The sequence below is a fragment of the Amblyraja radiata genome, chromosome 15 (assembly GCF_010909765.2).
Source record: "Amblyraja radiata isolate CabotCenter1 chromosome 15, sAmbRad1.1.pri, whole genome shotgun sequence".
NCBI lineage: Eukaryota > Metazoa > Chordata > Chondrichthyes > Rajiformes > Rajidae > Amblyraja > Amblyraja radiata.
The window spans coordinates 27159093-27182807 of record NC_045970.1 but is presented as its reverse complement, the minus strand read 5'-3'; the positions used below and the strand labels follow the sequence as shown (position 1 = coordinate 27182807).

The following is a 23715-nucleotide window of genomic DNA, read 5'->3' as shown; positions in this document are numbered from 1 at the left end:
ACAACTCTGTGTCTCCCCCTCCCCTGACTTTCACTCTGAAGATCCGAAGCATCACCCATTTCTTCTTTCCAGAGATGCTGCCTGTCCCGCTGAGTTACTCCAGCATTTTGTGTCTATCTTCAGTGTGAACCAGTATCAGCAGTTCCTTTCAACACACTAAAACATCTCTGTATATCAAAAACATTTAAAAACTGTCACAAAGCTTCGGAGACTTTGACAAGGTTAGTCTCTGGCCCCAGCCTGTCGGGATGTTACAGGAATGGGGGGCGGGGGATTTCAACAGTGTGCGGATGGAGGCTTAGTCACCCCCAAGTAATGCTACACCTCGCCAACGATTCTAGGATCAAGAGGCTCAGGATGACTGAACTCATACATGCACACATGGTTAACATGTGTGTAAATAAAGATTGGGGATTACTCTGAGCAGTGTCTATATCAGCTTTCCACATGACTTAGGTATGGAAACATGAAAGGTTTAAGGATGCTGTTTTGTATTAAACTATATTTATGCACTGAATTTGGTTCACTTTACTGGCCCCATCTATTGATGAATATTGCAACAATCATAAAGTCTTGCATGATTATGAATTTTATCACTGAGGTAAATGGCAAAAAATATATATATTTTGGATCATTGGTTTAAAGAACAAAATGAATCATATAAAAGGCGGATTTTCAACAAAATGCAGAAACAAATCTCTGCTCACTCATAATAATCCCAAAATAATTTGGTCCCAGATTGGTTGAAATATGGGACTGGTGCATGTGTTTGCTGACATTTATGTGTGATTACTATTAAGGACAACTTTATTGTCAAACTTTTTACTATAATATTGGTGGATGCAGTTTCAATCCTGCAAAATGGAGGTAGGGTAGACAGTAGATGGTAGCCCTATTTGATTTTATGTTAAGATGAGTTGAAGTCTCAATAAATGTCAGGCTGTCAAACAAAAACTCATATGTCAGGCTGTTATTCATTGATTACAGCTCGGCATTTAACACAATCATCCCCTCCAAACTGGTTACCAAACTCGCAGAACTGGGTCTCTGCGCATCCCTCTGCAACTGGATCCTCGACTTCCTCGTCCACAGACCACAGTCTGTTCGTATTGGTGGAAATGTGTCAGCCTCAATAACAATCAGCACGGTAGCACCTCAAGGCTGTGTGCTCAGCCCCCTGCTGTACTCACTCTATACCCATGACTGCGTAGCGAACCACAGTGCGAACTCCATCATCAAGTTCGCTGACGACACCACTATTGTGGGGCGTATCACTGATGGGGATGAGTCAGAGTACAGAAGAGAGATCGAGCAACTGTCCATATGGTGCCAGCGCAATAACCTGGCCCTGAACACCAGCAAAACCAAGGAACTGATTGTGGACTTTGGAAGGAGTAGGAGGGGGACCCACAACCCCATTTATATCAACGGGTGGATGGTTGAAAGGGTCAAGAACTTCAAATTCCTGGGGGTGCACATCTCTGAAGATCTTTCCTGGTCCGAGAACACTAACGCAATTATCAAAAAAGCTCATCAGCGCCTCTACTTCCTGAGAAGATTACGGAGAGTCGGATTGTCAAGGAAGACTCTCTCTAACTTCTACAGGTGCACAGTCGAGAGCATGCTGACCGGTTGCATCGTGGCTTGGTTCGGCAATTTGAGCGCCCTGGAGAGGAAAAGACTACAAAAAGTAGTAAACACTGCCCAGTCCATCATCGGCTCTGACCTTCCTTCCATCGAGGGGATTTATCGCAGTCGCTGCCTCAAAAAGGCTGGCAGTATCATCAAAGACCCACACCATCCTGGCCACACACTCATCTCCCTGCTACCTTCAGGTAGAAGGTACAGGAGCCTGAAGACTGCAACAACCAGGTTCAGGAATAGCTACTTCCCCTCAGCCATCAGGCTATTAAACCTGGCTCGGACAAAACTCTGATTATTAGCAACCACTTTCTGTTATTTGCACTACCAGTTTATTTATTCATGTGTGTATATATTTATATCATGGTATATGGACACATTTATCTGTTTTATAGTAAATGCCTACTATTTTCTGTGTGTTTAAGCAAAGCAAGAATTTCATTGTCCTATACAGGGACACATGACAATAAACTCACTTGAACTTGAACTTGAAATGAAGAATGTGGATAGCCAAGATTTCATGGATTTCCGGTTTAGATAAAATGTTGTTATACAGTTCAGTAGGCATGTCTTGTTGTGAATTGAAGCCACATTATATATTGACATTGCTGGCTTTACCCAAGGTATATAATACTTCCTACCATTTTGATTTCATGCTATTAATCAAAGTACTCATCACTAAAATGAGACTCATTTTTGAAGCAAATGTTCAGCATTGTAAGAAGAGAGGACAGGTATTCTGCCCTTGCATCATACACATAACAGGACATATGCCCATTAGCAGTGATGGTGGTCAATGGGAGAATGCCACCAAGTATGTGAATCATGAGACGACCACTGGAGAGTCAGAAGAAGGGTTCTGACCAAAAATGTCACCTATTCCTTTTCTCCAGAGACACTGCCTGACGCGCTGAGATTCTCCAGCATTTTGTGTCCATCCGGTATAGACCAACATCTGCAGTTCCTTCCTACACATTCTATAAGTCAGAGTCAGGAACAAAATATGTCAATTCTGGCAACATAAATTGTGTGTGAGAATCTGTGCATATGGTGGAGGGTGCTTCCGGTTCTTGCAATGAATTGAAGAATACCCGCACATTTAAAGTAAGAAACAGTGCCTCTCCCAACAATTCACTTAGAAACATAAACTGAGTGTATTTGATTGAAATATATTTCTAAAAGTTTAAAATTCACAGCCCATCATACAAGCTGTACTGAAATTCACGCCTCAAGACTTTGTATAAACTAGTTTTGTAAATGGATCTTTAAGCAAGAAGTCTAACAGATTTGGGACACAAATTCACATCAGTCATACTTTTGCATTTTTCAGTATACGAAGTGGTCATTTATAAACTCCAGTGTGAAGTGATCCAGACAATATCAGAGAAAAGAGCTCATCAGCATATGCCCCAAAGTATGAAGTACAAGAGAGAGAAAAAAATATAACTGATTAATCACAGAGATAGCAAACGGTTTTCCTGAATCCTGCAGTTATCTTCAACTTAGTTTTAAATTTTCACTCAAAAGAAAGACCTAATAAGCAACTTAAACTTTACAATTCAAAATTTCCCTGAAATATTAATGGAAATGTTGTGCTTCATTTCTGCTTAAAATAAAGTTCTTTTGTCAGCATGGAGACAATGCAGGGGATCTGCTTCTTCTCACTGAACCGTGGGTCTTCAGACCAAGACTCAAAGTGCATGGCCACCATGTAGTTGACTCTGGTTAAAATTTGCATGATCTCAAAATCCTTCCCATGTTCTTTGAAAGCATTGCACAGGGCCTGTGCAAACCAAGAGCCCTTGCCTGGATTTCTCCATGAGTAGTAGCCTGCAACGACAAATGTTGGAAGGTATAATTCCGAAGCAAATGTCAAGCAAAAGTGTAGTAGCTCAACTGGTTTGGACTGACAATCAATGAAACACATTCTTAATATAGTGACAGAAGGTGCACGTGTACTTTAGTTTGAACTAATTGTATCTATGTATGGTGTTGTCTGATCTGTTGGGATGGCATGCACAACAAAGCTTTTGGCTGTACCTCAGTATATGGTTCCGAAGACGGGTTCCGACCTGGAACATCACCCAAACCTTGTCTCCAGAAATGCTGCCTGACCCATTGAGTTACTCCAGCATTTTGTGTCTATCTTTGGTATAAACCTAAATTAACTTGTTTTGAAAATATATTTTCCATCGGACAATTGGAAAATCTAAAACTTTAAAATCTAAACATACTCATTCTATTCTAAAGAGATTAAAGGTGGGATATAACTGATGCCATGAGAACACTGCTAAGGAAACCTAGATGGTGTTGTGCTAGTAACATGTTTGTGGCTGCAGGAGTCAGTACTTTAGAAGCTATCCTAAGAAATCATATGTATAAATTCATTTGCAGGATAAATGACTCTAAAAATGTAATTATTGTGGCCTTGTCAAACATAAGGGTTAGCACTACACGCTACGAATCCCAGCTGTGGAGACACTGGTATCGTTGTCTCGTTGTAGGACATTGATCATTCTTTTAATCTGGATTTTTAACTCGTGTATTGTGTTTAAAAAATATATAATTTATGATGCTTTTATAAGTGATATACTAAGATTTTATATGTACTTTATGATATTTTAAAATATGCAATGCATTTATATGTAATGTTGCCCCTTGTCTGGACCTCGAGCGTAATAAAGTTTATTATATTATTGTTATTATTATTATTATTCATAATAATGCAATTGTCCCTCATTACTAATCTATTTGGGTAGCTCTACCTTAGCATTAGCAGCGTTAGGAATTTATCAATTATAGTTCTTCTACACATATATGATAGACTTATGAACATATATGAGTAAGCCATTGACTCGGGCAAGCTTTTATCAAGATAATGGCAAATCTAATTGTAACCTCAATTCAGAACAGATTCAATTTATTGGCCAAGTATGTAGGGATTTGACTTAGTGCTTTGCTTGCACATGGTAAACACACAATATACAGCAGACAATTAAAAAAACATTTTAATTTAAAAAAATGTAAAAATAAAATACAATACTAAAAAGGGGCAACTTTGCTATATATTGCGCATGTAGATATTTAAAGTGCACTTGGAGAGTTTATAAGTGTTTGGCTTACAGTCCAAGTGTAGTGCGTTGTTATGTAGAGCTACCGCTCGTGGGAAGAAGCTGTTTTTGTGTCTGGATGTGGAGGTTTTGATAGTCGGGAGTCGCCTCCCAAAGGGGAGGACTTCAAAGAGTTTCCTCATTCCCATTCCTCATACCCGCAATAACCTTTCATTCTCCAATTTCACGTTCATAAGTTATAGGAGCAGAATTAGGCCATTTGGCCCATTAAGTCTACTCCGCCATTCAATCATGGATGATCTATCTTTCTCTCTCAATCCCATTCTCCTGCCTTCTCCTCATAACCCCTGATACCCAACATTTATCAAGGGTCCATATGCCAAAGCTTTAAAATGTCTCTTCTTCTATCAGCCTTTGAGGAAGGGAGTTCCAAAGACTTACAACATTTGGATAAAAACAAAAGATTTGCCTCATCTGACATTAATGGGACTCTTCCCATTGTTAAGCAATGATCTCTGGTTCAAGAGTCAAGAGTGTTTTATTGCAATATGTCCCGGGGCAATGAAATTCTCACTTGCAGCAGCACAACAGATATGTAAACGTAGTACTCTGCAAACACCGTAATATACAACAAAAATTAATGTTCAGAATATAAAAACCAAGTAACCATGTGCTAAGAAAACAAACAATGTCTATGTAGTTTGGAGCTTAGTTGGAGGTTGCAGCATTCCATAGAGTTCTTCTCGCAAGAGGAAACACTCTTTCCACATCCGTTCATTCAAGCACCCTCAGGATCTTTGCACGGGAGTGGGGAAGAGGAGACTCACCAGAGTTTTGCCTGGAATGGAGCAGCCCAGTTATGAGGAGAGACTGGGCAGGTAGGGATTGTTTTCCTTGGAGCGGAGGAGGTTAAGAGGGGAACATGATAAGAGATGTACAAAATGATGATGGTATAAATACAATAGATGGTAGGAAATGTCCCCCCCATCGGAATTATATACAAAATCAGTGGGCATAGATTTACGGCAGGGGATAAGCGGTTTAGAGCAGCGTAAGAATGAATCTTCTCACCCAGTGGATAGTTGGAGTCTGGGATGCACTGGCCTGCGTGAATGGTGGAGGCAAGTACTCAGAGCGGTTAAGTATCTGGACAAGCACTTGAATTGTCAAAGCACAGAAGGCTATGGAAGTGCTGTTATATGGGATTAATAGAGATAGGTATGCCATGGTCAGCATGAACGGTGGGCTGGGGCCTGTTTTTGTGCTTTATGCTTTTATCTTGTTATTTGAATCAGGTTCCCTATCACAAACCTAAACTTTTCTTCACAAATAACCACATTGTGTTCAGGAACTTGGGAAAACATTCAATAAATTAGAAGCGCAATTATTAGCCAAGGCTGTAATATATTATAAACTAAATTGTCTTCATTACCTGGTACAGTGGAATAGGCATACAAGAAGTCTGCTTCCACTGGGATTTTATATCGAGGATTTGCATCAGTTTCTACTTCACCAGTAGATCCTGAGTCGGTCTGTACTCCTTGATCAAATTCGGAACCTCTACAAGCCTGAAATGAGTCAGGAAAAGCAGAGTCATAATAATTTTGTATAAAACATTGTGTAAGGCAATTAACACAATACTCAATACTTCACTTTATATTATGCAAAGTTTGACATACAAATCTTTATAAGACTGGGAGCAGATGTTCACTCACTTATATGCGCTAAAATACGCTGAAGCCAGTGGCACTATATTTGGAAGCTGAACTCAAAGTACATTTAACACTCTGGAGAAAGATTATCTAACCTTTAGTGGTTACTCAAATGCATTTTCTCAGTGCAGAAAATCAACATACTTAAGTAACTTTATGTACAAACTACATTCAGAGTTTCACACCTGCAAAATTAAACTGGCCCCAAGGGTAAATTCAAAGCCATTGCTTTTGCTTCCCATCCTTGTTTATAGAACATAAAGTATGTTCCCCAACAAAATACTGGTTCAATTGTATTGAAAGGATCTGTCATTTATTAAAAATGTATCAATAAAGTGATTACTGTACCCAATTTAACTAGAAAAGAGTCTGGAGAAGCTTGAAGAAATGTCACCCATCCTTTTTCCTCAAGAGATGCTGCCTGACCTGCTGAGATACTCCAGCACTTTGTGTCTATCTTTGACAAGAAAATTCAGTATGAATTTTGAGCTTCCATTTAGTCATTCTACATTGTGATAATTATTGGCACTGTGATTGGGGCAGCACAGTGGCGTAGTGGTAGAGGTCAAAAGGTCAAAAACTTTATTTGCCATTTGTGCTTACACACATAGGAACTCTTGTGCGGCTATTCAGAGAGTCAAGTCAAGTTAAAAATTAAAATTAAAAATTAAAAAATTTAAACACAGAAGACACATAATCCATAAAAAAAAAAAAAACACATACCACTCCAGAAATAAAAAAAAAAGAAAATGCCTAAAACCCTGTACAAAGGGGAAAGTGAGAGCATTGTAACTTGCACAAACCCTATATCAGGACATCAGTTCATTTTGTTTTGTTTTGGCCAAGAGTCTCACTGTTGCAGGGAAGAAGCTCTTAAAAAAGCGTGTTCTATTTGTGGCGATACTGTCCGCTCGTCTGTGCCTGAGGTTGTATGTGCAGTTTTTGTGTTTGAGCAGGGAGTGAGCTGGATGTAGTGTGTCTCTAATGATTCTCTCTGCTCTTTTTTGACAGCGCTGTGTAGATTGTGTCCATGGAGGGGAGTTCAGTTCTGATGATCCTCTCTGCAGTCTTTATGACTCTTTGCAGAGCCTTCCTCTCTGTCTGTGTGGTGTTTCCAGCGCCAAAGACCTGGGTTCGATCCTGATTACGGGTGCTGTCCGTACACTCTCCCTGTGACCACGTGGGTTTTCTCTGGGTGCTCTGATTTCCTCCTGCACTCCAAAGTTGTGCAGGTTTTCAGGTTAAATTTGCTTCAGTAATAATTATAAATTGTCGCTAGTGTGTGTAAGATAATGTTGGTGAATGGGGTGGGGTGATCACTGGTTAATACAGTATATTTTTGTGATTAAACCAATACTCAGTTACATTAATTAAGAATCCGGATACTTGTCAAGTAATTTCTAGAATTTAAAAAAATTTATAAGATGTCAACAATGGCACTAATTCACAGCAAATTTATTGTTCTGGAATTTGCAAAAGGATTTAAGCAGATGTTCGTGGTAAGAAAAAAACAGATATGTACAACCTGTGCCAGAGTCTCTGATTGTGCCCCAACTATCTCTCCCTTCAAATTAAACATTCTATGATTCTGTGTATAATTGATTGGGAAAGTTTTTAAGGATTCCTACACTGATTAAGTAAAAGAGTAATTCTATCCTTCATATTTCCAAGCATAATGTGTCTTGTGTGGGGGGGGTGGTGTGGGGGGGTGAGGGGGAAACCGCTTCGGTCGCCTCCTCCATGGAGAAGCGACTTTTTCCAGGTCGCCTCCGCTGTGGCCTAACATCAAGGATCGGCGCGGCCTTTCCCGGAGACGCGCCCGGGGCTTCAGCGGCGGGCGCAGCGTGGACTCTCGATGTGGAGCGGGTGAGCCCTCGCTGGAGGGGAGCGCTCCGTTTCGCTGACCCGGGGCAGCCGGCAGCCTGAAGTCGCAGCCTGAAGCCGCGGTCTGCAGAGCTCCAGCTGGTGCGGCGTCTACAGCCCGGGATCCCTCGTGGGGGACCCGGGGGAAGAAGAAGCCATCACTGCCGGCCCGCGGCCAACTTCTACCGCGGGGCCGGCATGGACTTACCATCACCCCTGGAGGGGAGCTTCGACCGCCGGCCCTGCAGTCGGCGGTGCTTCTGGCTGCGGCGGAGACTTTAAATCTCGACCGCCGGCCTGCGGCCTACACCATCTTAAAGCCGCGGTCTCCGGTGAGGAAGAGCCGATCCTGGACTGACTGGACTCTGGTCCTGTCCACGGGGGGGAAATGGAGGAGGACTGGCCAAATTTTGTGATGAATGCTGTGGTGGATGTTATTGTTACATTTTTATTGTGGTTGTGTGTTCTTTATTATTGTATTGCTGCTGACAACCCAAATTCCACCAACCTGGCTGTGTGACAAATAAATTCTATCTTATCTTATCTTATCTTATACAATGAAATGATTGTTCAGAGCAGGTTATCTGTGCAGACAGTTAATCCACATCCAATGCGGATATATTCTCATGACACATTCCTTCATTCACTTGTGTCGTTACTACAAAGGTAGCTATTTTATATTCAGTTGGTAGTGCAATTCTCATCTTACCTGATATAAAACATGTATGCAATAGACAATAGGTGCAGGAGCAGGCCATTTGGCCCTTTGAGCCAGCACCGCCATTCAATGTGATCATGGCTGATCATCCCCAATCAGTACCCCGTTTCTGCCTTCTCCCCATATCCCCTGACTCTGCTATTTTTAAGAACCCTATCTAGCTCTCTCTTGAAAGCATCCAGAGAACCTGCCTCCACCGCCCTCTGAGGCAGAGAATTCCACAGACTGTGAGAAAAAGTGTTTCCTCGTCTCCGTTCTAAATGGCTTACTCCTTATTCTTAAACTGTGGCTCCTGGTTCTGGACTCCCCCAACATCGGGAACATGTTTCCTGCCTCTAACGTGTCCAAGCCCTTAACAATCTTATCTGTTTCAATGAGATTCCCTCTCATCCTTCTAAAATGCTTAATTGAATTGTGACAATAACAAAGACAATTTTAGTAGTTTTCAAAACTCCCAGTTAAAACAAAAGCATCCATTATTAACAAAGGTTAATCTACACCATTTCACTTCAGGGATAAGATTGTAAGGGAATAAAAGCACAATGTGCTGGAGTAACTAGGTGGGTCAGACTTGAGAAGGGTCCCAACCAGAAAACAACCCCACCCCCCCCCATCTACTGATCCATGTCTTCCTAAGTTTCTTCCTGAACCGAAGATAAACACAAAGTGCTGGAGTAACTCAGCAGGTCATGCAACATTTTTGGAGAAAATGGATGGGTGACGTTAAGGGTTGGGACCCTTCTTCAGTCTGAAGCTTCTCCCGTCCTTTTTCTCCAGAGATGCTGCCTGACCCGCTGAGTTACTCCAGCACATTGTGTCCATCTTTGTTATAAACCAGCATCTGCAGTTCCATTTTACACCTGCCTCCTGACCCACAGAGTTACTCCAGCACTTTGTGTTTTTTTTGTTAGTAAATCAGCACCTGCAGTTCCTTGCATTACTAAATATATTAGTAAAACAGTTGGTCCTAACAATTTTAATAAATTAGGTTCAGTACTATTGGTTTGCTTTGTACACTCTTAATTTATGTGGATCTGATTTTGGCTCGGCTTGTACTCGCTAGAATTTAGAAGATTGAGGGGGGATCTTATAGAAACTTACAACATTCTTAAGGGGTTGGACAGGCTGGATGCAGGAAGATTGTTCCCGATGTTGGGGAAGTCCAGAACAAGGGGTCACAGATTAAGGATAAGGGGGAAGTCTTTTAGGACCGAGTTGAGAAAAACATTTTTCATACAGAGAGTGGTGAATCTCTGGAATTCTCTGCCACAGAAGGCCAGTTCATTGGCTATATTTAAGAGGGAGTTAGATGTGGCCCTTGTGGCTAAAGGGATCAGGGGGTATGGAGAGAAGGCAGGTCCAGGATACTGAGTTGGATGATCAGCCATGATCATATTGAATGGCGGTGCAGGCTCGAAGAGCCGAATGGCCTACTCCTGCACCTATTTTCTATGTTTCTATAATGGGCATCAAGTGCTATTGAACAAAACTAACACGAGGTTTGAGTTACTATGTAAAGCACAAAGTACACACCATTCCAAAAGGGCATGCTGTTAACAGGACCTTAGTTCTTACTGCTCCGTTTTAACATCAAAGCACCTTAAAGTACCGACAAGAACAGTTACAGATCCCGAAGAAGTTCCCACAAAATGTGGAAGCTGGTGAATGCTAAAAAAGATTCCACCCATTTCTCCTTTAATTTGCATCTGGGAAATTCTAAATCCTTTTGTGCAGAGAGAGACAATACAATTACAATACAATACAATTATAATTGAATGTGCATCATACCTATCATACCGATAACCAAGTTAAACAACTTTTCAACAGGATGTATGAAGGTTTTACTGGTGAACCCATTTTGTGACGAAGCTCGACACAAAATGCTGGAGTAACTCGAGGACAGGCAGCATTTCTGGAGATTCTCTCCAGAGTTGCTGCCTGCCCCCCTGAGTTGCTCCAGCATTTTGTGTCTACCTTTGATTTAAACCAGCATCTGCAGTTTTTTCCTACACATTGGGAGAAAGCTCACAGGATGGCAATGTTACCTGAATGAAAAAGAGTTTTGGTTTCCCCACAAGGGTCTTGCACACATCACCTCGGAAGAGAGAAGTGAGTGTCTTTATGGGCATTGCTCCATCGGTGCCATAGATCTTGCCTTCGTCGCCATGGCTTAAAAGGATGCAGGCAAAACATGCACTGTTGCTGTGGTTTTCCTGAGAAACTAAAGTAGCAACATAGTTAGGTGCAAAATTGAAACACTCCCGAGGATGTGTTCCCTTTGGATAACCAAGTAATATCTTTCATGTTGCTTAGTATATTAAATGTGGCATTATATGAGAAAAACAATCATTTTGTTGGCTCTTCCTGTCATGTTAACATGCTAGTAGCATTCTCCCACAATTGCCACATTACCTGATTATCCTTCTCAATCAAAAAGTAAGGACAATTGCTACCCTTTTATAGATCGCCATATCAGACACTCGCAGATTGTTATCGTAATCATTATATATATTTCTACTATTTTTTTATACGTAATACAAAGTATTTTGATCAAGGCATAATTGTTACTTTATTCTCTATCCTTTCAATAAGATTGAAATTTATTGATGTTAGATTTGTTACAGTAACAACCACTTTGTTACTGCACATTCCATTTACTTTTCTTATTTCTACCAGCTCTCACACAGGCCTAACCGTAACATTGCAACTATAAGTAGTTAATGTCACGCAAACTATCCTCCCTTCCATTGACTACACTTCCTGGTACCTTGCCAAGGCCATCAGCATCATCATGGATGAGTCTCACCACTCTTCTCACCTCTCCCATCAAACATGACGTACATAAGTTTTTAAAATGCATACCTCAAGATACACGGACAGTTTCTAGCCAGTTATTATCAAGCAATTGAACCGGCCTCTCATCAGCTAGAATGGTCCTGACCACCTATCTACCTCATGGGAGACGTTCAAACTATCTTCAATTCGACTTTATCTTGCTGTAAACATTATACCCTTTTTCCTGTCTCTGCACTGCGGACGGCTTGATTGCAATCATGTATAGTCTTTTATTGACTGGATAGCAGGCAACAAAAAGCTTTTCACAGTCCTTCGGTGCACATGACAATAATAAACTAACCTTCCCTGTCGTGTCGTGCAGGGTTAGAGTTTAATGGGCACCACTTCAGTCAAATTACTAACTTTTACCTTACTCAATTGTATCAAGAGATGGGCAACACAACTGATACTGATATAATTCCCTTCCAATATCCCTTTCAGAAAAGATTTATACGCAATTGTCAGAATGCCTGCGAGTTGTAACAGTTTTGAGGTGAGACAGAAATTCCCCATTTTGTATTCGGGGAAAACACAATTCATAAGCCATAAAAAGTAATCCCATAGTGATAGGTATTATAATGTATAACTCAAATAGGGAATTACTGTGTAAATTACACATTTTCAGGGCAAGTTTTAAATAATATATCCACCATTTTTCGATCATCTGCTGGAGAAACTCAGCAGGATGGGCACTATCTGTGAAAAGAGAAACAGTCAACATTTTGGGTTCAAATCTGATGAAGGGTCTCAGACCCTAAACGTTAACTGTTTCTCTTTTGCACGTTTGCTGCCTAAACTGCTGAGTATTTCCAGCATTTTCTGTTTTTGTTTCAGATTTCCAGCACCAATATTTTTTTCCTGATTTTCTATCACTTAAATAATTTGCTTAGCATTTTATTGTTTGAGGTTGATTATTTTTTTCTTTTTACAACTGGAGGTTGATATTTTTTCCTTTAACCAAACAAAGCTAGAGCTTTCAACAAAATGATAATCGGGGAATGTAATGAATTCTAAAATAGCTTGGAATATCAGCGCAACATTTGGGAACATACATGCTTAACATGTAACAATTAGTGTACTGAATAGTATCAAAAAAAGATAAAGTTGTGATTAGATATTATTGCTTATTCAACTAATCCAAAGCTTGGACATTTACTCACCATCTTGCAGTTTGTTCTTCATCTGATAACAAGTCTGATCATTTAAAACGTCAACGTGGAAACCCAGAGAGTTAAAACACCTGAGCAGATTTCCAGCATCAATGTCTGTGCCGTTACGCACATTCATTTCTAGAAACAACGCATATGAAAACAATGCATATGACAATAAAGGACTATTCAACCATTGAACCATTATGACCTGAATAGCTGAATTTGCCAGAGTAAATTCAGACATCAGAATAGCTTACAATAAATCTTCAAAAGTTATTGTGAGCACAGGTGTGATTTTCGCTAACCTTGGATCCTTTAAAGAAGTGAAAACTAGGATTTTGGGTATTAATCGATAGAACAAATAAGAAATCTGCCATATTTATGGAGACAGAATCTTTGTCTCAACGTAACAAGCTGGAATGAAGAGTCATGGTCATTCGAAATTGTTGGTTAATTGCATTCGCAGAAGTATACACTTGTTTAGTTTATAAAGCTATGGACGGTTTGACAGCTTGGTGCTTGTGAAAGTTTAGTTCTTATTCTGACTTTGTTTTTCTGGAAGCAATGCTAGTCAGTGAGTTGCAATTACGTGCCTGCTCATGGTTTCCAGGGATTTATTCTATTTTATGTCTTTTAGAATATAAATAACACATTTTATTGTGATCATTCAACTTTTTTCTGTTTCTAAATTATGCATTGCTTGCATTTTCCTACTCAGTCGATACAGATTGAAGCTAGTTCTCATTACCGTGGGACCAAAGGGCATACGTGCATTGCAAGACGTTATAGAGTCGCTATCAGTGTGACTCAAACCAGCTTCCAACACACACCCAATTAGAGGTTGGTTTATATATTCTGCTACTTGCAGAAATGGGCAATGATATTTGGCTTTGTATAAGAAACAGTAATGCAGGTTGAAAAACATGATGGAGGAAGAGGCTGGCATACAAACATTGCAACGGTTATTTACATAGCAGGCATAATGTAGATCTGCTTGATAGCTTGATTCTCCTCTGGAATTACCAATGTTCCCGTCATTAGCAAAGGGGGATTTAAAAAAAATCATTTCCAGATGCCAATGACTGGAAATAGCATTGGATAGCAGGGATGACGATCCTGTTTTTTCTTCAAGTTAGAGTCCCAATGCAACAGCCCAGAGGAAGGTATTTGTCAAAGCAAGTAGGAGGTCCACTTCCTTTTCCTGGACTTTGCCTGGTGGGGCATTCAGAGAAAAGGCTGTACCTGCCCCCCTCATTAACTGCCCCCCTTCTCATTACCTGCCGCCCTCCTCATTAACTGAGGGGGGTCAGAGTAATCCAGCTGTCCTTTAGGCGAGTTTAATTTAATGGCTTCAGTAGCTTTGGACATGTGATCAAACTCAGCATTGTGACCTTCACCCTGCCTACAACAGGAAACTCATTTGTTTTCTATTTTTTCCCTGAGTCCTGACAAAGGGTCATCGACCAGAAATCTTAACGTTGTTTTTCTTTCCACATATACCTCTGGAACTTTAGTTTAGTTTAATTTTGAGATACAGCGTTAAAACAGGCCCCCCGGCCCACTGAGTTCACACCGACCATCGATCACCCGTATGCTAGCTGTACGTTATCCCGCTTTCACGTCCTACACACTAAGGGCAATTTACAGAAGCCAATTAACCTACAAACCTGCACGTCCTTCGACTGTGGGAGGAAACCGGAGCACCCAGAGAAAACCCAGAGGAATTGCTGAGTTCAACTGGCATTTTCTGTTTGAAGTTCAGATTCCCAGCATCTGGAGCCGTTTGGTTTTCACTGTAGCCACTTTCCTCTGGCTTTAAATACCTAATGCGCTCGGAGACAAAACTTGGTCATTTGCATCTTTTCAACAACGAACAGTGTTTTCCCCATTCACACCAAAATCTACAGCTTCAGGCAACTCACTGTCCGTGTGTTAGAAGAGGCCAAGGTTACTCTGCTGTCTAAAGAAGGGTCTCAACCCAAAACGTCAGTCTGAGGAAGGGTCTCGTCTCGATTCGTCACCCATTCTTTCTCTCCAGAGATGCTGCCTGTCCCGCTGAGTTACTCCAGCTTTTTGTGTCCATCTTTGGTTTAAACCAGCATCTGTAGTACTTTCTTACACATTACTCTGCTGTGATATTGGTTCCATTTTTCCTCTCTCCATTAGCAGAGCTGAATCAGCTGGATATGTTCTGCAACACTGCATTTTGCAACATTTACATACTGTATTGTCTATCTGCCCTTATTTTATAGCTTTCAAGAATAAAGGATCACATTCTCGCTCGCTAACTGTTACTATTGATTCCCCAAATAATGACCATTTGCAGTTTCTCCCTGGAGAAACTCTGACCACCCTATCCTTATGAGATCCCCCCCCCCCCCTTCTTCTATCCATCCCTTCTCCATCCTGCATGCAACTTAATACTAACTTTCGAAAAGCCTCTTAAACAGCACTATTGTACCTGCCTTTACCACTACCCAGGCACCCACCACCCTCTGTGTATGAAAGCTTGCTCTGTACATTTCCTTTAAACGTTGTCACTTTCACCTTAAAGCTTTTTTTCTCTAGTCTTTGACATTTCCACCCTGGGAAATAGGTTCTAACCGGGGCGGCACGGAGATGAAGTGGTAGAGTTGCCGCCATATAATGCCAGAAACCTGGGTTCGATCCTGACTACGGGTCCTTGTCCGTACGGAATTTATACGTTCTCCCTGTGATTTGCATGGGTTTTCTCCAGGGTCACCGGTTTCCTCCAACATACAGGTTTGTGGGCTAATTGTCTTGGTAAAATTGTAAATTGTCCATGGTGTGTGTAGGATAGTGTTAGTGTGCGGGAATCGCTGTTTGCTGTGGACTCAGTGGGCCAAAGGGCCTGTTTCCGCGCTGTATCTCTAAACCAAACTAAAAACTAAACTGTCTACCCTGCTGAATGTTTCCAATCATTGGTCTTTTTATTTTGGATTTCTAACATCAGCAGTTTTGTTTTTCTTATTTTAATTTCCCTGTTTGCATTGGATTCCATTTTACAGAAGCTAAGTACACATTATGCAATACCATTAGTCAATTACTAGTATGGGAATTTAACTTCTGTCTTTCTCACGCTCTATATCACCCTTTTACATCCTTTGGCAATGTTCTATCACAATGGGAATCCTCAACGAGAACAGTAGTTTACTTGCTGGGAAAAAGCCAAGTCGATTTTTTATTGTGTAATAAAGTATAAAGATGGGAAGTATTATCCCCTTCCCATTCCCATATTGACCTTTCTGTCCTGGGCCTCCTCCATTGTCAGAGTGAGGTCACAGGCAAAGTGGAGGAACAACACTTCACATTCCGCTGGGTAGCTTACAACCCAATGGTATGAATGTTGATTTCTCCAACTTTAGATAACCACTAAAAACACCCCCTCACCCTCCCCTTTCCCACCCATATCCCCTCCAATTTATTTTACCACCCCCACCCCCCCCCCCCCCCGTGCCCCACCTGGATTTGCATCCATTTTGCCCCTCCCCCTCTACCCATATTCCTTCCTCCGGCTCCACAATTCACAACTCTTCATTCCTTTTGTCTCACATACTGTTTTAATGCTCCCCACCTGTGTTCATCTCTCCCAGCTTTCTCCCTCCCACCCAATCCGTACAATCCCTTACAATCAGTCTGAAGAAGGATTCCGACCAGAAACGTCACCTATACATACTCTGCAGAGATGCTGCCTGACCCGCTCGGTTACTCCAGCAATTTGGATTAAATTAATCCTATTAAGATGCACAGCATATTTTAATTGTAAACATTACATGTATCCCCAACCTCTAATGGCCAAACAATAATCCACTGAGGGCAAAGAGTTACTTGTCTTAACCTAAATCAATGCAGTTTAGTAATCTCATAGAGTCATACAGCGTGGAAATAGGCCCTTTAGCCCAACTTGCCCATGCTGACCAATATGCCCCATCTACACTAGTCCCACCCTCCTGCGTTTGGCCAATATCCTTCCAAACATATCCTATCCATGCACCTGTCTAAATGTTTCTCAAAAGTTGCAATAGTATCTGCCTCAACTACCTCCTCAGGCAGGCCATTCCATACACCCACCGCCATTTGTTTAAAAAGGTTACCCATCAGGTTCCTATTAAATCTTTGCCCCTTCACCTTAAACATATGTCCTCTGGTTCTTGATTACCCTACTCTGGGCAAAAGGTTATGTGCATTTACCCGATCATAAATTCATAAGTTATGGAAGCAGAATTTGGCCTAACAAGTTTTCTCAGACATTTAATCATGGCTGATCTATCTTTCCCTCTCAAACCCATTCTCCTGCCTTCTCCCCATAACCCCGTAATCAAGAATCTGTCAATCTCCACCATAAAAATATCTATTGACAGCCTCCACAGCCTTCTGTGGCAATGAATTCCAAATCTATTCCTCTCATGATTCTGAACATGTCTATAAGATCACCAACATCCTCCTACTCTCAAAACAGTGTGGATTGTTACAAAAGTGATACAATACCTGTTACATCATCGAAATTCTTATTATTAATAATAATGCATTTTCCTAGTTTTTTGAAGTTCATATTATACAGGAATGTGGGTGCTATAATCCGTGTGTGACGATCAGATATTTCAGGATCCTGCCCTTGTTCATCTTTTGTTTTTTTCTTGCTGTATGGAAAACAGAAAAAAAAAAAAAATTACAATCCATGAAATGTACCATCCTTACTTTCACAATAATGGTTTTCCGGGCCCCAAGGGATAGGAGTAGAATTAGGCCATTCGGCCCATCAAGTCTACTCTGCCATTCAATCATGACTGATCTATCTCTTCCTCCTAACCCCATTCTCCTCCCTTCTCCCCATAACCTCTGACACCTGTACTAATCAATAATCTATCTATCTCTGCCTTAAAAATATCCACCGACTTGGCCTCCACAGCCTTCTGCGGCAAATAATTCCACAGATTCACCACCTTCTGACTAAAGACATTTCTCCTCATCTCCTTCCTAAAAGGCCATCCTTTAATTCTGAGGCTATGACCTCTAGTCCTAGACTCTCCCACTAGTGGAAACATCATCCTGAATACTAATTGACCTTGGTCAATACTAGGTCATCTTGAATACTAATTGGCCTTGTGTGACAGATATTTAGCTGTTATGCGGGAAATGCATTGTGCACTGGCCATTTCAAAACTCCAATTGCCACACCCTGGCAGTCAAGAATGATATGCCCCTGTCCCACTTAGGAAACATGAACGGAAACCTCTGGAGACTTTGCGCCCCACCCAAGATTTCCGTGCGGTTCCCGGAGGTTTTTGTCAGTCTCCCTAATGGTCGAAAGTGGTTTCCGCTTCTTCTATGTTCCGGCGATTATTTCATAAAATTCATGTTTCATATTATATTGTTGTGATTTATGACTGTTGGCAGACCAATTTCCCTCCTGGATCGTATCGTATTGTAGAACGGATGCAAGGACAATAACAATTCTGGTTTTTGATCATATATTGGTAACTCTAGGTGTGTATGAATGAACTGCAGATGCTGGTTTAAACCGAAGATACAAAAAGCTGGAGTAACTCAGCGGGACAGGCAGCATCTCTGGAGGGAAGGAATGGATGGCATTTCAGGTCGAGCCCCTTCTTTACAACTCTAGTTCTGACTATAACTCAATATATAAGTTATTTATATAACTCTAGGTTTGCCCACAGCCAAAGGATTCAGAATGACCATGGTCATAAACAGGATTGTACTGTTGCCAGAGTATAGGGACAGGTCGCTCAGAGCCTGGTGACGTTTGGGTGAGGTACGGAAGTTGGAAGATCTACAATGTTTGGATGGTGGTGATGGGCAAAAGTGGTGCATTGTAAATGACGGGGATGAGGGGGCATACACTTGACCTGACACTCACGGCAAGCGAGCCACTCCAAAGTTCTGCTGAGATGACCATGGACTGCCCGATGATAGGCTATCCTGGGACAGAGGTACAGGTTTCCCTGCACAGCTACAAAGAAGCACTGCACGAGGAATGATTTCAGTAGCAATGATGGTAAAGCAAACCCAATACAGTGACTCACGGTGACAATCGTGTGCCTCAGCAAATGCTGCTTTACACTTGGGTCCCACCAACAGATTGTTTTTGGCTCTAAGATTCCTTCAATTTCAGCCTCCCAGGTCTCAAAGAATAAAGCACGTCCAGACCTACATGGTCCAATTCCCAAAGCAACCCATAAATGGCTATTACCACACGACAAAGAAAGTAAAAGCATTATGAATTTCAAGGCATAAGTTCCTTGAATACTTTATACATTGTCAAAGGGAGACAGGAATGCACATAACAATGTCTAGTAATAGGTCTAATATAATGATATTACTAGATACAATTCAATGAAGGTCAATCAATTGACTTTTGTTTTCCATCACTAAAAATCATTGAGAAGGTGGTGATGAGTCATCTTCTTGAACTGTTGCAGTCGTTCTGGCGAATATACTCCCACAATATTGGCAGATTGAATGCTCCAAACTATGCACCCTGCGATGATAAAGGAATGATGGCACACTTCCAAGTCAGAAATGGTGTGTCATTTGTGGAATATACAAAGCAACAAAGTTGATGTTGGCTCATCACAGCATTTCAATGCTCTGGCCCCAGATAAAAAGAGAGAGGAGCATAAATCTTTTGAATTTTTCTTGCTACCCCAAGGATGGCATGATGGCGCAGTGATAGAGTTGCTGCCTTACAGCGCCAGAGATCTGGCTATGGGTGCTGTCCGCATTGAATTTGTACTTTCTACCTGTGACTGCGTGAGTTTTCTCCGGGTGCTCCGGTTTCCTCCCCAACTCCAAAGACGTGAAGGTTTGTAGATTAGTTGGCTTCAGTAAAGATTGTAAATTGTTCCTATTGCGTGGGATAGTGCTAGTGTAGGGGGTGACCGCTGGTTGGTGCGGACTCAGTGGGCCGAATGGTCCTGTTTCCACGCTGTATCTCTGAACATAACACAAACTAAATTCAAGGTGAATGGCTATGATCAATTTCCACTACAGTTTTGGATCGTGAACTGATTTATCTGGCTTTGTTCTGATGTGCCCGCCTTGAATGCAATCAGAATAGAGTATTCTTGCAGGTAATGAAGACAGTATCAGTCTACTCCTAAAGTGCAGCTTTCTTCCAATATGGGGGGGGGGGGGGGAAATTGTTGGTAAGGAAAAACTTGGTGAAAAGAGACTTCAAATTTTCTTCGGGCTGTAGGTTACTCCTGAAATGGACCTCCCTCCTGGTAGGAACACTCAAGAGGTTGCTGACATTCAGATTGCTACATTAAATTGCAAAATTTATGCAGAAAGTAGAGCCATAAATAGCAGATGGCCAAAGTTCTCCACCAATTTAGCAGAGGTGCATAAATTATTATATTGATTATTCAGATTTATGTCTCAGCAGCATTAACAGTTCAACTTTTTGCACAGTTACCAATTTATACTTAAAGATAACCCCACAAATGCTCGAGTAACTCAGCGGGTCAGGAAGCACACAAAATTGCTGGAGAAACTCAGCGGGTGCAGCAGTATCTATGGAGCGAAGGAAATAGGCGACAATCTAATCAAACACGTACTCAATCTACCTGAGGCACCTGTAATTGAAGTAGCACATCGACTACCCAGATTTAAACCAAGATCTCAAGGAGAACATGCCTACCCACGACAGATCATAATCAAACTTCGGGATATCCCAACAGTGGAAGCGCTGATGAAAAAAATCAAATACGGAGAGAAGATGATGTACAGAAATGATTCTATTAAACTCCTACGGGACTACCCTTACGAGATTGTGCAAAAGAGAAGAAAGTTCTCACAGACCAGAGAAGCTCTTTACGGTGTCAAGGGTATCATATGTGGAGTGTATTATCTGGCCAGGATGCGTATTACTTTCATGGGAATGTCAAAAACATTCATTAACTCGGTAGAATCTCTTAAATACGCTCAAGAAATTGTGGCCAAGGCAGCAACAATTGAAGATTGATCACCAAGACGTCATGAACAAATTAATTTGCTTATTCCCCCAACAAGAATATCACAAGAAAAGTGAAATAAGTGAACAACACCAATCTTTAAAAATTATTACACGCAACAGATTTTCCACGAGACGTGTCTAGACATTATTATCTCCCCTTGAACATTGCGGAATCTAACTCAAGGACACTCTGTGCTCAAACGAGGAAAGACTGATAACATGGGAGTGACGATCTGCTGAGCTGAGAGCGAAAAACATCACATGGCTTATATAGTTTTACAAAATATTGAGAATTAATAATAATTAATAATTAACAATACTAATATAGAAATAGCAATTGAAACTGATAAAAATGTGTTGCCTGCTTTATAACGCAGACAACAGTAATCACATATGTTCCGCAGCTCGAGTGGGGATGGGAGGAGACTCAGGCACCTGGCATAATTCCAGGAGCCTGACTCCGGTTAACCCTTTCAGCGAACAGCTCACTTTTAACAATACTAAAACCAATTACAAATAGTTAAGAGATAAAGAGTGAGGAATATATGTAACTGAATACATGATTAGATTTGATAAGTCGGAATGAAACATATATATATACTGCAACTGGGTGAAATAGAACTGATTTGGAAACGGTACCGACCCCCTAGGTTTTGGGTAATAAAGGCAGCAGGGCTAACCTCATAGCATCTACGCCGGAAGCGATATCGATGTCGACCCCACAGACGAGTGGGCCACTCACTACGGTGTCGGAAACTCAGACACCGTAAATTTATTTGATATACTTTTTATGTTTATCACAATATGTCACACCTATGTGTTTTTTTTTCAAGGACAATCGCAGAGGGGAACTACCAAGGAAGTCTATAATATAAATGCCCCCAAAATAACCAGAGTCCTGAGGTATGAATGCACCATAATAAATAAGGTCATCAAAATTGGTAAAAATGTATGACGACAATCAAAAGAAAATGGGAGGAATCACACTATGTAGTTGGAATATAAGGGTTATTAATGAACCTATTAAAAGGGGCAAGATACTAGCTCAGTTGAAATCATACAACACGGACATTTCGTTTCTACAGGAAACGCATCTTAAACATCAAGATCAGACGAGACTGAGGGCGAACTGGATAGGCCAAACATTTCACTCTTCATTCACTTCCAAATCTAGAGGTACTGCAATCATTATTCGTAAAGGAATTCCATTTAAATCAAAGAATACTATTTCAGATAAGGAAGGGAGATACCTTATAGTAGCAGGAGAGATCAATAATACGCCAATTACGCTGGTAAACATATATGCGCCCAATTTTGATAACCCTCAATTTTTAAATAAAATTCTGAATATAATTGCAGAATTTAATTATCAAAATGTTATAATTGGAGGAGACTTTAACTGTGTTTTAGACCCTTATCTAGATAAATCGATGCAAAAACAAAAAGGTAATATGAAATCTAAAACCAGTGAACTTTTACATACATATATGGAAAACACAAATATAGTAGATGTGTGGAGGATTGCAAACCCGACGGGAAGGGATTATTCGTTTTATTTAACGGTGCATAAAACATACTCACGGATAGACTATTTTCTTGTGGATACAAAATTAATTCCGCACACTATGAACCCTAAATACCACATTAATGCGATCTCAGACCACTCTCCGTTAACTTTTGTTTTAAAACTAGAAGGAATGTCTATGAATAAATCGTTCTGGAGGTTTAACTCGCAAATTTTAAAAGACCCACAAGGGAGTATATATCTAAAAAAACAGATGGACCTATTTTTTGAGATAAATGATACACCAGATATATCCCCCACGCTATTATGGGAATCCTTCAAAGCATTTATTAGAGGAGTCATTATTTCATTTCAAGCTTATCAAAATAAAAAGAATAAGAATGAACAAAGACATTTAGAAGAACAAATAAAACAATTAGATACAGATAATGCTAAAGATCCAACTATGGATAAACATAATAAAATCCTACTATTGAAATTCAAGCTAAATAAATTACTGTCAGAGAAAGTTATAACATTATTTCAAATCACAAAACAAGAACACTTCGAATTCGGGGACAAACCCCACAAACTTCTAGCACGCCAACTGAAAAAACGGGAAAAAGAGAATGCAATATTAAAGATGAACTCAGACAGAGCTTTTTTACTACCATTGATTTTTCCAGCATCTACAGTTCTTTCTTAAACATTCCAGGTACCTGAAAGTCTGCGGGCCAGATGATTTCGGGTTACGGGCCACATTCGGCCCGGGGGCTGTAGGTTACCGACCCTGCTCTCGCGTGTCCAAGCTCTTAATAATCTTATATGTTTCAAAAAGACTCCCTCTCATCCTTCTAACTTCCAGTGTATACAAGCCCAGTCGCTTCATTCTTTCAACATATGACAGTCCCGCCATCCCGGGAATTAACCTCGTGAACCTACGCTGCACTCCCTTAATAGCAAGAATGTCCTTCCTCAAATAAGGGGACCAAAACTGCACACAATACTCCAGCTGTGGTCTCATGAGGGCCTTGTACAACTTTAGAAGGACCTCTTTGCTACTATACTCAACTCTTGTTATGAAGGCCAACATGCCATTCGCTTTCTTCACTGCCTGCTGTACCTGCATGCTTACTTTCAGTGACTGATGAACAAGGACACCCAGATCACGTTGTACTTCCCCTTTTCCTTTGACACCATTCAAATAATAATCTGCCTTCCCAT

General features: G+C 40.9%; 1 protein-coding gene across 2 annotated transcripts in view; it reads right to left on the bottom strand.

The window, feature by feature from the left end:
- Nucleotides 1–2776: 2776 nt before the first annotated feature.
- The window catches only part of casp7 (caspase 7), a 48602-nt gene continuing 27663 nt past the window's right edge, over nucleotides 2777–23715 (bottom strand). For both annotated transcript variants that reach the window (XM_033033908.1, XM_033033909.1), the window contains 5 exons: nucleotides 17501–17652; nucleotides 13001–13129; nucleotides 11051–11226; nucleotides 6145–6280; nucleotides 2777–3471 (listed from right to left, as the gene is read on the bottom strand). In XM_033033908.1, the coding sequence (XP_032889799.1) occupies nucleotides 3239–3471; nucleotides 6145–6280; nucleotides 11051–11226; nucleotides 13001–13129; nucleotides 17501–17652 (826 nt within the window). In that variant the 3' untranslated portion in view covers nucleotides 2777–3238. The remainder of the gene's footprint in view (nucleotides 3472–6144; nucleotides 6281–11050; nucleotides 11227–13000; nucleotides 13130–17500; nucleotides 17653–23715) is intronic.